A 14,306-nucleotide genomic window follows, 5' to 3' on the forward strand; every position below is an offset into this window, starting at 1 on the left:
TTTGATAATTTTATTTTTATGGCACTTGTAGCACATTATTAACTGAAAAAAAAAATTACTATTCACTCTCGAGAAAAAGAAAACGCTGAAAGGCGTCAGTCTTCTCCAAGATTCAGAAACGTATACGCAACCACCACACGGCCCACGCAGCCGCTCACAACTATTCCCCCGCCCTCCTTTTCCTGGCAGCGCGCTTCCCCTCAACAAGATGGCGGCCTCCTCCACCGACATGGCGGTTCGAGTTTCTATTGGCGCCTGCACTCCCACCGGCCTGCTATTGGCTGAGCCACAGGTTTTCCCCGCCCCTCTCGGCCCCGTCTCGAGCTGGGAACTACATTACCCAGGGCGCCCCGCGCTTAGGGAGTCGTTTCCAACCCTCGCGTTCTTTTTGTAGTTGCGTAACGGGGCAGCGGGGACAGGGCGTGGTCTCGCGAGAAGTCCGCACGGGTCGGGGCCGCGCAGGGTGGGCGGCTGGGGAGGGGGCGAGGCGTGGAGCTGCTGTGCGCAGGAAGCGAAACCGGCCGCGCGGCTCTCGCTGTGCCTCGCTTCACCGTTGGTTCGGGCTCCATGGCGGCCGCGGAGGCCGCACCCGCGGAGGCAGCGCTGGATTCTAGCGGGCTTTCCCCTAAGGAAGAGGGAGAGCTGGAAGACGGCGAGATCAGCGACGATGACAACAACGGCTCCGGGCCGTGCGGCGGCGGCGGCTCCGAGCCCGGCGGCGGCCTGGTGGGCAACAGGCCCTACTCGAGGCGCAGGCCGCCTCCTGGCCTCCGCGGCGGCATCTCTCTCTCGTCCTCTCGGCGCTTCCCGCGGTCGCGGCACCAGCCCCCGCCCGAGATGGGCCACCTGCACGGCCACGGCGGTTACCGGCCCAAGGACTCATTCCGCTCCCACCCGCCGCCTCTGCCCGCGCCGCGGATGCCGTCGGGCCCGCACTCGGAGACTGGTCCCCGGCTCTCCTTCTGGGAGCGCAGTCACAACGCCCTGGACCGATTCCGCTTCCGAGGCCGGCCCTACCGAGGCGGATGGCGCTGGGGTAGGAGTCGGGGCGGCGGCGAGAGGGGCGGCAACCCGCCGGGAAGGCCGCCCGGAGGGGGAAGCTGCGCTGGCTTCAGCGGCAGCCAGGGCTGGAGAGAGCCCTCGCCTCGGAAATGTATCCTTCCTTCTGCCGGGGGGCGGCGGCCCGAGCTGCCGGGTGGGCCCACTGTGTCAGCGCTGCGCTACGTGGCCCGGGGCGCGGGGAGGGACGCGGCTCCTTTGGCTGCGGCTCCTTTGGCTCTGCCTCCCGCCGCCGGGGCTCCGGGCAGCCGGGTTCCCGCTGGGACGGCGCTGCAGCCTGCCCGGCCCGATCAGGGATAGAAAAAAGCATAGCCTGAAACAAAGCCCTGCTCTGTTGTATTCGAGGTGCTGCTGTGCTAGCCCGAATTGAGCCTTAGGATGTGGTGTCAGTGAGACAATATATGATTGAAGTGTCCTAGTTATAAAACTAAAGCGCTGAGCTTGTTAATTTCCCTTGTTGGGCAATGAAGGATCTGCCCTTCTTTCATTTTCACTTGCAGCCCTTCAGAGGTTATTTGTAGCTAAAGTCAAACTCACATTAAATGTGACTTGGGGCTCTGTACACAGAAAGTGTGTTACGTGGGAGTTCAGGTAACATGGAATGCCCTGTTTCTGTTTAAAGCCACACCCAGTGTTTCTTCAAGATATTTTCTACCAGTTGCTCCTGGATGAGTTTGCTGAGTTGGTTTCCATGGGTTTTAAAGTTTTCTCCCGTTAAGAGTAGAAATAGGAAAAGCAGTGGAAAAATCTCTTCTCATTTTCCAGAACCACTATAGAAAAAAACAATTTAGATGCCAACTGTAACTTTGGGGTAGCATGGCATTGAGACTTGATGCAACTGCCTGAGAACACAGATACTAAAAACAAACAAAGAAACCACCCAGCAAAACTTGAGCAAAAGAATTAGTGCTTAAAAGTTGCTTTCCAGAATCTTATGCTGCTTTGTTGAATCTGTAGCCATAGTTGAAAGATGTGACTTGTTTTTTGGTTGTGCTGCTTGTCCCCAAGAACAAGGATTTTTTTTTTTCTCCTACTTGTCCTAGGACTTAAGGCTTTGAAAGCTGCTCATTGGTTCCCTGTGCTACTTTGGAGCCAAGATTATGTATCTGTGTCAACCGTTCTTTTTTGGTATGCAGAGAGAATATGTAAATGACTGATAAAGAGCTGTTCTTAATCTTGTCTGGTGATGTTAAGAGTGTTCCTGAAACCTTCATAACTCTTCATTCAAGGATTGTTTCTTATCTTGGAGGCAGGGAATGAAGATGTGATTTGCCCCAAGGTTGCACAGTGCAACAGTGCCAGTGCTGAAAATAGAGGCTATAGCTCTTAGTTTGAAGTGTTGCTCAAAGTACCAGAAAACAGTTACTTTCTGTGTAATTTGCAGGGCAAATATGTTAGTCATTCTCAGCTGATCTTACAATGCTTGATACAGATACAGTTGTCTTGGACACTTTAAGAGATCATACAGAAACTGATAATTTGGTTTTCAAACCAAATGAGCAAGGAAATGAATGAAGTCTTTTATTGCTTATATGTAAGATGCACTCTTCTGTTTAAATATTGTAGGTGATTTTCTAATGCTGTTGCCCCTTAAGTCACATTTGGTTCTAATGGATTAATTAAGGAAGGCCCATGATTTTCTCTCTAAAATATGAATTATATTTTTTCATGTCTTTGCTATCCAAATGAGTTGATATTACAGTATCCCTACATATTGAGATACTTCATATTGCTGATGTGAATGGAGGAGGGGTGCAATTAGCAAGTGACTTCAGATGAAACACTCACATGAACTGGTACAAGGAGGTTCACTGCAATGGGTGATACTTGGAATTTCACAGGACAGGTGAGAAATGTGAAGGTCTGCTAACAAATAATGGCTTTTTTTTCTTCATCCATGTAACTGCTACTTTGTGTGCGCTCTGTAGGAGTGGAAGTGTAAATGAGTTGGAGTAAGTCACAGTTAAATAATTATTTTTCTTTGGATATTAGCTTTTAATAGATTTATGTTTTTATTTCCTAGCAACTTCAGTGTGGAGCTGTTGAATGAGCCTTCCGTAGAAATTCTTATGTAGAGATTTGTGGAGTTCTGGGTCTGAAACATGGAGCCACAGTGTGACTTAGGGTTACTGTTGAATTATGACCTCTTCCCTTTTCAGGTTTTTTTTCTAATCAGTTGATCTCTTTTTGGTTGTAGTTTGTAGGCTCTCCAGTGTTAATAGAACTGTTGTTCTAATGCACTCCTGTCTGCCTCTAATGGTACTCACCTACTCTTGCACTCTGTATCTAGAGCTGTATATGAAAAAAGCCAGCAAACCTACATCCATGGAACACTGTTGTGGTTTAACTCTGTTGGCCACTAAGTATCATGTGACCCAATGGGATAACTGAGAGAGGTAAAAAGGTAAAAACTTGAGGGTTGAGATAGTTTAATAAACTGAGAGAGAAATGGGAGAGGAAGGAAAAAATACAAAAAGAGGTGGTGCAAAATGCGATTGCTTGTCACTGGCTGATGCCTAGCTAGCCCTGGAGCAGCAGTAGCTCTCCCCTAATCCAGGCTGTTTGCCCCCAGTTTTATTGCTGAGCACTGTGCCAGGTAGCACAGAGCATCGTTTTGGCTGTGTGGTTCAGCTGACCTAGATTCTGTCCTCTCCCAGCTTCTCGTTGGTGGGACAGCTTGAAAAAATGGAAGGTCCTTGTTTCCGTGTAAGCACTGCTCAGCAGCAACAAAAACATCAATGTGTTATCACCACTAATTTCATCCTAAATCCAAAATAAACACCATACCAGTGACTGTGAAGAAAATTAACTGTAACAGCTAAAAGCCAAAACCACAACAAACACCATATTTTTTATGAGTACCTTTTTGGGAGCTGTAGCAACTTCACTAATCCAAGCTTAAAAAAACTTTTCAGAACTTTGTCTTCTGTGACCCAACTCCAGATGTCTCCAGAAACTGTTTCAGTATTGAAATTATCAAATCATTTTTAGGTTTATTTTAATAGGTTTATTAAGTAAGTTAATCAGCTTCAGATTTTCCTGTCACTCATGAAATTATAAACATTTTGTTAGCAGCAGAAACCTGTGAGTTTGATGGAATTGACAGAATTCTTAGGTAATTCGTGGCTATTTTTCACAAAGCTCATACATTTTGGATGTGTTTCCAGTATATTTGTAAAACTCCTCCAGTTTTTGATTGCCTTGCGGATTTAATGTAGTTTTATCTTATGTGCTGACACTTAGGAGAGCATTGTTAGAGCAGGAAATGTTTTGTTATACAGATTTGTTTATGCAGGATAAACAGCAAGAATCTTTAGTCTTAAAATAGTGAAATATCCAAGTTGTTGATGTGTTCTGTGCGCTGAAAACTAAGTTGCTTTCTTCTCTAATCAGGATTTTTTAGATAGGTCTTCCCTATCTTAGCTTTTAATTTTTTACTCAAAATATTGACACCATGTTGGAAAAAGCATTTCTCATAACTTACTTTGAATCAGTGCTGATATTGTAAGTTCAATGAGTCAAACTTGACTCAGTATCCTATGTTTTTTTTTTTCCTGGGGGCAATGATTTTACTAGATTGGTTATCTTTCAACTTTAAGATTTTCAAGGTAGGAGAAGTAGGAGTTAAACTCAATGATCCTTATGGGTTTTTGTCCAACTTGGGATATTCTGTGAAGGGTAGCTGTGTGCAGAACACATTTGCATGGTAAGACTCTCACTAAGAATGTTTCCACTGCCTGCCTTGAACAGCTTGACTACCTATTCCCAGCGGATACAAATTTTCTTGACAACTTTTTCTGACTAATTAATACTTCCAAATCCTCTCCTAAGTGTTTTGATTGCAAGTCTTTAGCCAACATTTTGTCTTCCCCACAGCTGTTGGCTATGTGATGCCTTACCTCGCTTGTTGAGCTACTGTTTCTGCAGTCTGTAATTGTGCTGTGGCTAGATGTTGGCATTTATGAAAGGATAAAATCAATGAGAATGAATTCAACCTGTCTTTTTCAGGTGATCACCTGGACAGCCAGGACTAGAGTTAGGACCTCTAGGAGTTCAGCTTGCTCTTTGTAATATGGAACCTTCTCATCATTACAGCAGTTGTCCCAAGATAAAGAAGGCATCTCAGGAATTTTAGGATATTCTTTTAAGTTGACGATATGAGAAAAGTGTTTATTTTTGCTGTCCGTATCTGACAGTGACACATCTTTTATGTGCTGCTATTATAGATGGTATTTTTCAATCTATCCTGAAGAGAAAACTAAATCAATTTAAGTTCTGTTTGTCATCAGTCTTACCTTTGCTATGTGAATGTTATACATGCTTTTTTCTTACTTTTCTTAACTGGTAATTCAGCCAAAACTTTTGGAAGGTCTCCATCTAGAAAACAGAACTATTCTTCTAAAAGTGAAAACTCTGTGGAAGAAAGTTTTGAGGATCTGCTCCTGAAGTATAAGCAGATACAGTTGGAGCTTGAGTACATTAATAAGGATGAAAGATTGGCTTTGAGCAACAGGGAAGAAAATGAACAACAAGATGATAGTAAAACAGCGGACACTGAGGACCAAATAACTGTAGAAAATGACAGTATTAAAACAGATGCTATAAAAGAAGTTTCTCCTGAGGAGAAAAATCCGGTTATGGCCTTTCAGGCATTTGAACTGAAACCTCTCAGACAAAAACTGCCCACTCCAGCTGAGAGGAGCAGGTTGAAAAAAGTCAAAGAAGGAGCAAAGCAGTCGTCGCAGAAATCTGAAGTCACAGAATCCACTCAAGGTAAATACCTGTAAAGTTGTTGTAGCTCACTTGTTTTGTTATAGTTCTTTTTGCATGCCTTAATTTATCATATTCGTTAAGTGTTCAAAAGTATTGTACTAAATAACGTAATTGAAACTAGGATTTTAGTTTTAAGTGATGCAGTAAATCTTGTATTGGCTTCCTCTTCTATGTAATTCACCAAAACTGCTTGGAAGCATGGTTGTGGTGTGTTTTGTTTATTTTTTTTGACAGATAAAGACCTTCTTGTAAAGGTCCTTGAAATTACTTTTAAGATGAGCAAAATGAGGTAGTTAGCTTAAATTTCTTAATTTGAGCCTCCAGCTGGTTCTGCTACATGATGTTTAATGTGTTGGAGGATGTGCTGAAAGACGTCACTTGTCATCTTATGGTAGCTAATTTGTCAGTGTGCATAAACTATCAATTTGAGTGGGAAGAGACAAATTGCTAAATGAATGGACTAAGGATGCACGTGAGGGTTTTGTAGGACCATGAAGAAGGGTGGGACTAGAACACTCAAAGTCAGAATGATCGATTCATATTGCAGAATCACAGAACTGTAGGGGTTGGAAGGGACCTCCAGAGATCGAGTCCAATCCCCCTGCCAAAGCAGGTTCCCTACACCGGGTCGCACAGGTCGGCATCCAGGCAGGTCTTGAACATCTCCAGAGAAGGAGACTCCACCACCTCCCTGGGCAGCCTGTTCCAGTGCTCCGTCACCTCACTGTAAAGAAGTTCTTGCGCACATTTGTGCAGAACTTCCTATGCTGCAGTTTCCGGCTGTTTCCCCTTGTCCTGTCTCCACTCACCACTGAAAACAGTCTGGCCTCGCTACTCTGCCCCCCACACCTTAGATACTTACAGACCTGGATCAGGTCCCCTCTCAGTCTTCTTTTCTCAAGGCTGAACAGACCCAGTTCACTCAGCCTTTCCTCATAGGAGAGATGCTCCAGGCCCTTCACCATCTTTGTGGCCCTCCACTGGACTCTTTCCAAGAGATCCCTGTCTTTTTTGTACTGGGAATTCATGTGCGACTTCAGTATCAGAATTTAGAAGGGAGGTATTTTTAAAAATTCAGTAAAGAGCTAGAGAAAACTGATAATTACTAGATAAACCTTCCTAGATATTTTTCCCCTTGTTTTTTCCCATTAAATAAACAAAAATTCAGATATTCCTTAAGAAGGAATATAATTTTTAATGGGAGATGTGGGGGGGCATAGGCAGTCAATTTTGGCCATACGAAGAGGGAAAACAGTAGCTTGCAGGAGAAAGTTGCAAGGCAGGAATAAAAGGCTATTTCAAAAGCAAGAGAGTCTGCAAGAAAATCTGCTTTCAAAGTTCGAAAGCAGTGAGAATGAAAATACCTGGTCGTATGGTAGGGGAAATACATGTTGTAATAGGTGTACTAAGAACATCTGGATTTTTGCAAACCGCTCAGTTAAATGTATGACGAAGATGATCTGAAATCAGGCAGAATGCACAAGATGGAGGCCTTTATGGCGATGTAATACATGTTTCCAGAGTAGGAAAGATCTGGATTTTAATTATTGCAAATTAATGAGTATCAAGTAAATGCATGCTACTTAATTATGCATATACTAAGACATCAGCAACCTTTTTTTTTTTTTTTTTTCAAACTGGTTTCTTGGGTGTCCTGACCTTCCAGAGTTGAAGAATTTGTCTTAAAGCTGAGTAAAGCTTATGTATTCTAGAATTGAATCTGTAGTTCAAGTCCACTGCACTCACAGAGGCTTTACAGTGTTATTCCTTCCTCTCCTCTTGCTTCTCATTAGTCTGTTTTGCCTGTGTCTTTGTCTTCTAGTTTACATACAATGTCCTTATCTGCATCTCCTCGCTTCCATCCTGTGGACTGAGTGGCGGAGAACTTTGCTTAATGTAGTAACTTCTTTGATTTATCTTTTTAGAATGCAGATGGGCATTAAATAATTATTTTTCTCCCTCGTGTGTGTTATTAAAAAAACAACAACAACAACATGCATATCCAAACACTTGCTGTGCACTGTTTTTATTTAGGTATAAGCTCTTAGTATATTTTAAGCAACCTCTTTGTGACTTTTCATAAAATACTGAGAAGAAAGCAAGCTGTGCTGACTGCAGTCTTTCCACTGATGTAACTTTCTTGGTGAGGAATCTCTCTGAAGAAAGGCTGATACAGGAGAGGGTTGCAAAGCTTCTATTTGTTCATAATTGTATATATTTTCCATTATAATTATACAATACAATGTTAAATATACTATTGATTGATATATAATAATACTATTGTGTCAATCAGGATTGGTTAGATTCATTAAATGATATAGCACTTTGTATGCTGTATGTAACTATGTAAAGCATAATAAAGATTCATGGCTTTCGGGCAGTCTAAAATTGATTTGCCAATGTATTTATGGGAAAAGCATTACTATTTGCTTTTCACTTTCATAGGATAACTGTATATTTGGTGTGAAATGAACCAAGTACATTCTTACTGCAGCATTGAGCCTTTATTTCACTCTGCAAACAACTGATCCGTTACTCAAAATATCTGCCAGTGGAATCTGAGATGCTCAGAGCAGTAACTGATGCAAGATGCTGGCTAAAGTGGATGGCGAGAAGCCTTGTTCTTGTCTTGTTTCTTGATCTGTTCTGCTCTGCTTGGGGAAGTAGAGCCAGAGGACTATTTGAAGAGTCAAATCTTGCCTTAGGTTTATCCCTTCTTGATGATGCAGATTTCATCAGATATGCCATTAATGGTTTTTAATGTGTACATATAACTTAAAATTGTAGTTCTGGTAGCGTACCATTGATATTTTTGTATAGATTCATTTCTGTATTCTAATATTCTGTTGTTTCATGAGAAGCAACTTGCTCAAAACCATTCTCTTTTGAAAGGTGCAGAAGACAAAGAACAAACATCAACGCGGAAGCCTAGCAGTTCAGATGTAATCTCTGAAAAGGTAAGAAAGTAGTCCCCAATAAGTAAGTTATCGTTGCTTTATGGTATTTCTTACGATTTTTTTCCAAACTGGTTCAGAAACATTTCAGTGATAGAAGCGGTTGATTCTACAGGAACAGCACTTCACCATTAGAGCATTATTTTAATCTTATAAGAAATGTAGGGACAGACTTTAAAAGACTTTCCAAAAATATTCACTTACTAAATGATACTTCTTGACTTTGTCTCATCTTTTTTTTTTTTTTTTTTTTTTTTTTTTTTTTTTTTTCTCCTCTCAAGAAACTGCTTGATGAGGAGGAGGAGATGTCTGAATTGCAGCTTAGGCTTCTTGCGCTTCAGTCTGCTAGTAAAAAATGGCAACAAAAAGAGCAACAGGTGATGAAGGAAAGCAAGGAAAAATTAACAAAAACGAAAACTGTAACACAGAAGGTCAAAGCCAGTGCAAAAGCACATTCAACAAAAAAGACAAGTTCTACAGGTAATAAGTTAATGTTACTGAAATTGGAAACTACAATGGATGCTCTGAAAAAAGACGTAGTATGTTTTGTGAAACAGTGAATTATGAGCCATTAATCCTTCTGGAACAGTCTTCATCTACTAAGAGATCCTGAAGATTCTAGGAATTGGGAAACTATTTAGTTAAAGTAGAGTTAATCGCATATCTTTTTATTTAAAGGCAAGCAAACTTTGAGGAAACAACAGACAAAGACATCAAAGAAGATACAGCAACAAAAGGAACAAGATAGGCGTCAGAAAGAGGAAGACCAGAGGAAACAAGAAGAGGAGGAGGAGAGAAGAAAGAGAGAAGAAGAAATCAGAAAAATTAGGGACCTCTCAAATCAAGAGGAGCAGTACAATCGGTTTATGAAGCTAGTTGGAGGAAAAAGGAGATCAAGAAGCAGGGTAATGAATTTGTAGCGTCACGTGTCGTGGTTTGTTTGGGATTCATGACTGATTCCTGTCTTCATGCTCTTCCTGATTTCACTCTCACTAACCCTTCCTTATCCCCTTAAAACTCAAGTACGTAGGTCACTCTGATAGCGCTGCCTCTTGTTTCTTTCTATGGAAACTACAGCAGATGCAAAGAGCACAATAGCCCTGTTAGAGCAAATTCTCAGTTACAAAACGCTTTCTCAATATAGTCACCACCATAAGTGATGAACCAGAGCCTTTCTGCTGCGTTCATTGAAATCTGCACCAGCAGATGCCCTACTGTTGCCACTGCTGAAATGCACCACCCACTGCCTCATTGTGCTCACAAACGTTGAGCTCATAAACGTTGAGCAAGTGGTGATGAATGTCAGTGGGTGCTGTTTTTCTGCATGGAAGAATTCAGTGATACATCTTTGTGTATGCAGTTCCATGTCAGATGCCATTGTGACAGACTGCCCCTCTGTTGCATGGCAACAAAATGTGGCAGGATATTGGTGGGAGGATTCAACCTGTACTGCCATACCACCAGCGTGCACCTCTGACATTGTGGTTCAACAGAATAAAATAGGAGGCATTACTTTCGGAGCCACCCACCTATTCCAATGGTTACAAAGCTTTAATGCCTTCCTAGATAGATACTGCCTTTGGTTTTAGTAAGATGAGTTTTGTATGAATTGTAGACGTGCGGCAAGTTAATGATAAAATATTTTCCTCCTAGAGATGTTTAGCTGAACTTTTTTTTTTTTTTTTTACTTTCTTTGCTTAGATTGCACTTCTGTCTCCACACTTTTAATTTCTTTGTCTACAACCTCAGTGACTTACTGCTTTCAAAATGTCATCCAAGCTTTAATTTCTTGGTAGTATTTTTTTAATCTCTCAAGGTACTAAATATGCCCAAACACCAAAAAAAAATTACTTCAAACCTCACTACAGGATGACAGAGTTGTGTCAGCTTTCTGAAGGGCTAGAATTACTGCAGTGTGGTCTTGCTGCACTTCTAGGATCTTTTTCCTCCTTTCTTGCAACTAGTGAAATGCACTTGGATCATCACATTCTGCCTTTAAATCGTAGGTACATTGCAGAGAAAACAAAAAGGCAGTATTTCTTCAGTGTTGGTTCTTTCATCATAGAAACTGCTTACAGCAGCTGCATCTGTATCAAGTGGCTTGTGCTACTGGTGCTGTAATTTCATTTTGCATTAGAGCTAGGGGAATTGTGACTCCCTGTTTGAAGTAATTTTATTCAAGACTCCCATGAGATGATGGGGAAATTGAGACTTGAAGTGTTTAAACATTCTAAAAGCTACCAACAGATGTACTGTATGCCTCTTAAGGATGCAAAATGAGGAGTCTTATGAAGTAATGTTTACCTGTTCTGTGTCTTTTCATTTCTGAATATTAATTCCTACTCTGAATTACTTCAAGTTAAATTTAAGTCTCTTGGCATTATGTAGTGTGATATGTGTCTCATGTGGGACAAATGAAGGATTTGTGTCCTGAAACAGCAGTCTTACAACAACTGGAAAGTGTTTCAACTAAACACACAAATTCAGCCTTGTTGAAGATTATCTATGTACAATTTTGAGTTCTTTCTAATAAAAAGTAGTTTAAATGGTCTTGCTAGTTGCCATGGCATATTTAACAGGAATGATCAAGAGTTTATTTCCTTTCCAGTGTTTTAAGAAACATGTAACCTTGGCAATTTACCAGATAAATGACTTGGTAAATATTTAAAAATTGCTTGAGTATATAAGCTCGGTAGGCTTTCCTCCTTTCCCCCTCCAAACTTCTAAGAACTCTTTTAAAAACTGTTTGAAGTCACTACCTGCAGTAGATTTGATTGAAACTTAGTATTCAATTCAAAAGCTTTTTTTAATAAGCTGAGTAAATTGTATTTATAAAGTAATTAGAAAACTGTTACAGGGCCTGTCTATAAAATCATCTATAAATAAGTTTGCTCTGAAATAATAGTGTAAGAACAGCTAAATAAAATACTCTCATTGTTGCTTTCAGTCTTCAGATACAGACTTGAGATGGTCTTTGGATAAACAGCCTACGGATAGTGCAGGAGGCATATATCAGTATGATAATTACGATGAAGTTGCCATGGATACAGATAGTGAAACTAACTCTCCAGGTAAGACTTCCTGTTATTTATAAGATGATTGATTAGAAGGTAGGAAATGAGCAGTTATTTTGGAATATGATCTACTAGCTTACATTAAAAAAAAAAAAAAAAGTGCACTAACTAACATGCTAATACTGACTGTTATTTCCTTTCTATCTCTGCTGTAGTGATGATTTGAAGGTGCCCAGGGTTATACTGTTCTCATGGCAGTACTGTGAAATCTTTTTTTTTTTTTTTTATAAATTTTTTTTTTTTTTTACATTCCAAAGCAGTTGTATAGAAATCTGAGGCCCATGGGTGTTTTCTGCAAAGCTGCAGCTTACCCAGACAAGGGCCTGGGGTCAGTATTAGTGTTAAACGAAACATGAGTTAGCAGTACACCTTTGTGAGATACAGGTCAGCTGCAGCCTGGGTTTGAGCACTGAGGCTATAATGGCTGAATGGAGTGGTCGAGGACTGAGGGAAGTGCTTATTCCCCTCTCAATTTAGGAGACTGATTTGTCTTTAGTTTTCAACTACATGAAAGATAATGTATTGGAATGAGTCTAGCAGAGGACCTCTAAGTTTTTTGGGAACTGAGGTGTATGATTTATGAAAAGAGAACACAAGAGCTGAGACTGTGTTAAGAAGGCTGAGGCAGGTCTTTATTGCTGTCTTCAGCTACCTCGTGGCAGTTATAAAGAAGATAGAGCCTACTCTTCTGTGGACTGGGCAACAGAAGGATAAGGGAAAATGCTTAAATTGTTACAGAAGAAATTTTACCTATAAGGGCAAATCTTCACAGAAACAATTGGATACTAAAACAGGTTGCCTCAAAATGTGAGAATTCAGCCCTTTAAAGATACTTGTAACTTGACTGGATGCATCACTTAGCAAACTTTAGCACTGTTTTGACCCCCTGTGTTAAGGCAAATGACTTCAGGGATTTCTTCAAACCTAAAATATTTAATGACTCTGAGATGCTTTTAAGCATTCAGGCTCTTTTGTTCCATGTGAAAATGCTAAAGAAGGTGTAGTGTTGCAAGAGCTCCATTAATCAAAATACTGCATTAGTAACTTTTATTCTTCTGCTTTTCATCTTCTTTATTTTCCCTTTTTTTCCTGTTCTTCTTAATCTACGTTATACATTAATTTGCTAAAACAGTGCTCTGCTACATAATCAAGCAGTGTATCAAGCATCTCACACTAGTGGTGTTTCTGAATTCAGTGTGAGCTGTACATTTGGTCTGCCTCAGCCCTTATTCGTACTGTAGTTTTGGTGTGCAGTAGCCAGGAGTCGCAGAATCACAGTCACTCTACTGAGATTTGTAGTTTAAGAATGCGGATTCTGACATACTAAATAAAATATGACTTGGGATGATTTATCCCTTATTACCTCAGCGGTACTGTCTGGGAGTGCTTGCATTTTGTATGTAACTTTTTTTGTGCATCTGTGACTTACATGCATTGTCTGCATTTCAGGCTGATAAACAAAGTGCTGATTAATTAAAAGGAAATAATGGGCTGCTGCTGCATTAAGTCTGTTTTAGTAAAAGCATGAGTTTAGTATTTCTTACAGTCAGTTGTTTCTTTTTATTACAGCTTCCTCTCCAGCACAGCCTCCTTACTTTGAGTGTCCAGTAGGATATTATCCACCTCCAACAATACCACCAATTTCCTTGCCACTGCCACCTCCAATTCCAGTAAGTAATCTTGAAAGAAGTATTTCTGAAATTATTCGTGTTTTCTCTTATTTCTAATGCTAGGGTTTTATCAAAGATACGTGTGGTCCTGAATTATTTGATTAGTTGATTTGATTATCCAATATTCTTTTTTGAATGATTCTTTTCTGATGTTTCTGTTCAGTTGAAGTTTAATGTATTGAATAAAATTTTTTTCTTGACTGTTAGTGGTGCTACGTGGTTTCTTAGCAAATAAGTTTGTTACCTAGGGGGGAAAAGAAAGCCCTGTAGTTTGTCACAGTCCTTTCACACTTTGATAGAAACAGTCAAAAGGCACAGTCTTTGTATCACAGAGTACCCATGGAAGTGAAAGTAGTTCCCCACCTCTTTTCCTCAGTGAGTGTTTTTTATTCTTACTGGGAAAGCAACAGGAAAGGAGACGCTTATTTTCCTCTGTTCTGGTGCCCTCTGAATTGTTTTGAGTGAAGAAGTGTGAAATTCTGTTGGCAAGATGAACTTGTAAAACCTTTTTGGGACTTTTTTTTAAACAGTTTGATGCAATCCATTGGCCTAACCTGTCAGATCAGCTATATTTCTGTGACTAGACTACCCCTGGTTCTGAATTTTCATGTATAGTTGTATGTCTGCACTCCTTTCATCTTCCAAATGTAATTTTGTTGTTTCCATCTTTTTATGGGGTTATTACAGGCACTTAGCTACAGCCTTTGATATTAGTTTAAATCCACTGCAGTTTAATTTTAAACCATGAAATAATTTAGATAGCATAACCTCTTGTG

The 14,306-nt window shown here is 40.5% G+C and overlaps 2 protein-coding genes across 2 annotated transcripts in view; one reads left to right on the forward strand and one right to left on the reverse strand.

Moving 5' to 3' along the window:
- The window catches only part of TMEM19 (transmembrane protein 19), a gene marked incomplete at both ends in the record, with an annotated part of 28,736 nt that extends 28,505 nt beyond the window's left edge, over positions 1-231 (reverse strand). Inside the window, 1 exon segment of the mRNA XM_079533200.1 lies at positions 132-231. Within this exon segment, the coding sequence (XP_079389326.1) occupies positions 132-231 (100 nt within the window).
- A 336-nt stretch (positions 232-567) lies between these two features.
- Positions 568-14,306, forward strand: part of ZFC3H1 (zinc finger C3H1-type containing) — a gene marked incomplete at both ends in the record, with an annotated part of 37,515 nt that continues 23,776 nt past the window's right edge. Inside the window, 7 exons of the mRNA XM_079549536.1 lie at positions 568-1,153; positions 5,413-5,832; positions 8,725-8,789; positions 9,068-9,266; positions 9,465-9,691; positions 11,734-11,857; positions 13,430-13,530. Coding sequence (XP_079405662.1) covers positions 568-1,153; positions 5,413-5,832; positions 8,725-8,789; positions 9,068-9,266; positions 9,465-9,691; positions 11,734-11,857; positions 13,430-13,530 — 1,722 coding nt within the window. The remainder of the gene's footprint in view (positions 1,154-5,412; positions 5,833-8,724; positions 8,790-9,067; positions 9,267-9,464; positions 9,692-11,733; positions 11,858-13,429; positions 13,531-14,306) is intronic.

This window comes from Tetrao urogallus, assembly GCF_951394365.1.
Source record: "Tetrao urogallus genome assembly, chromosome: 1".
NCBI lineage: Eukaryota > Metazoa > Chordata > Aves > Galliformes > Phasianidae > Tetrao > Tetrao urogallus.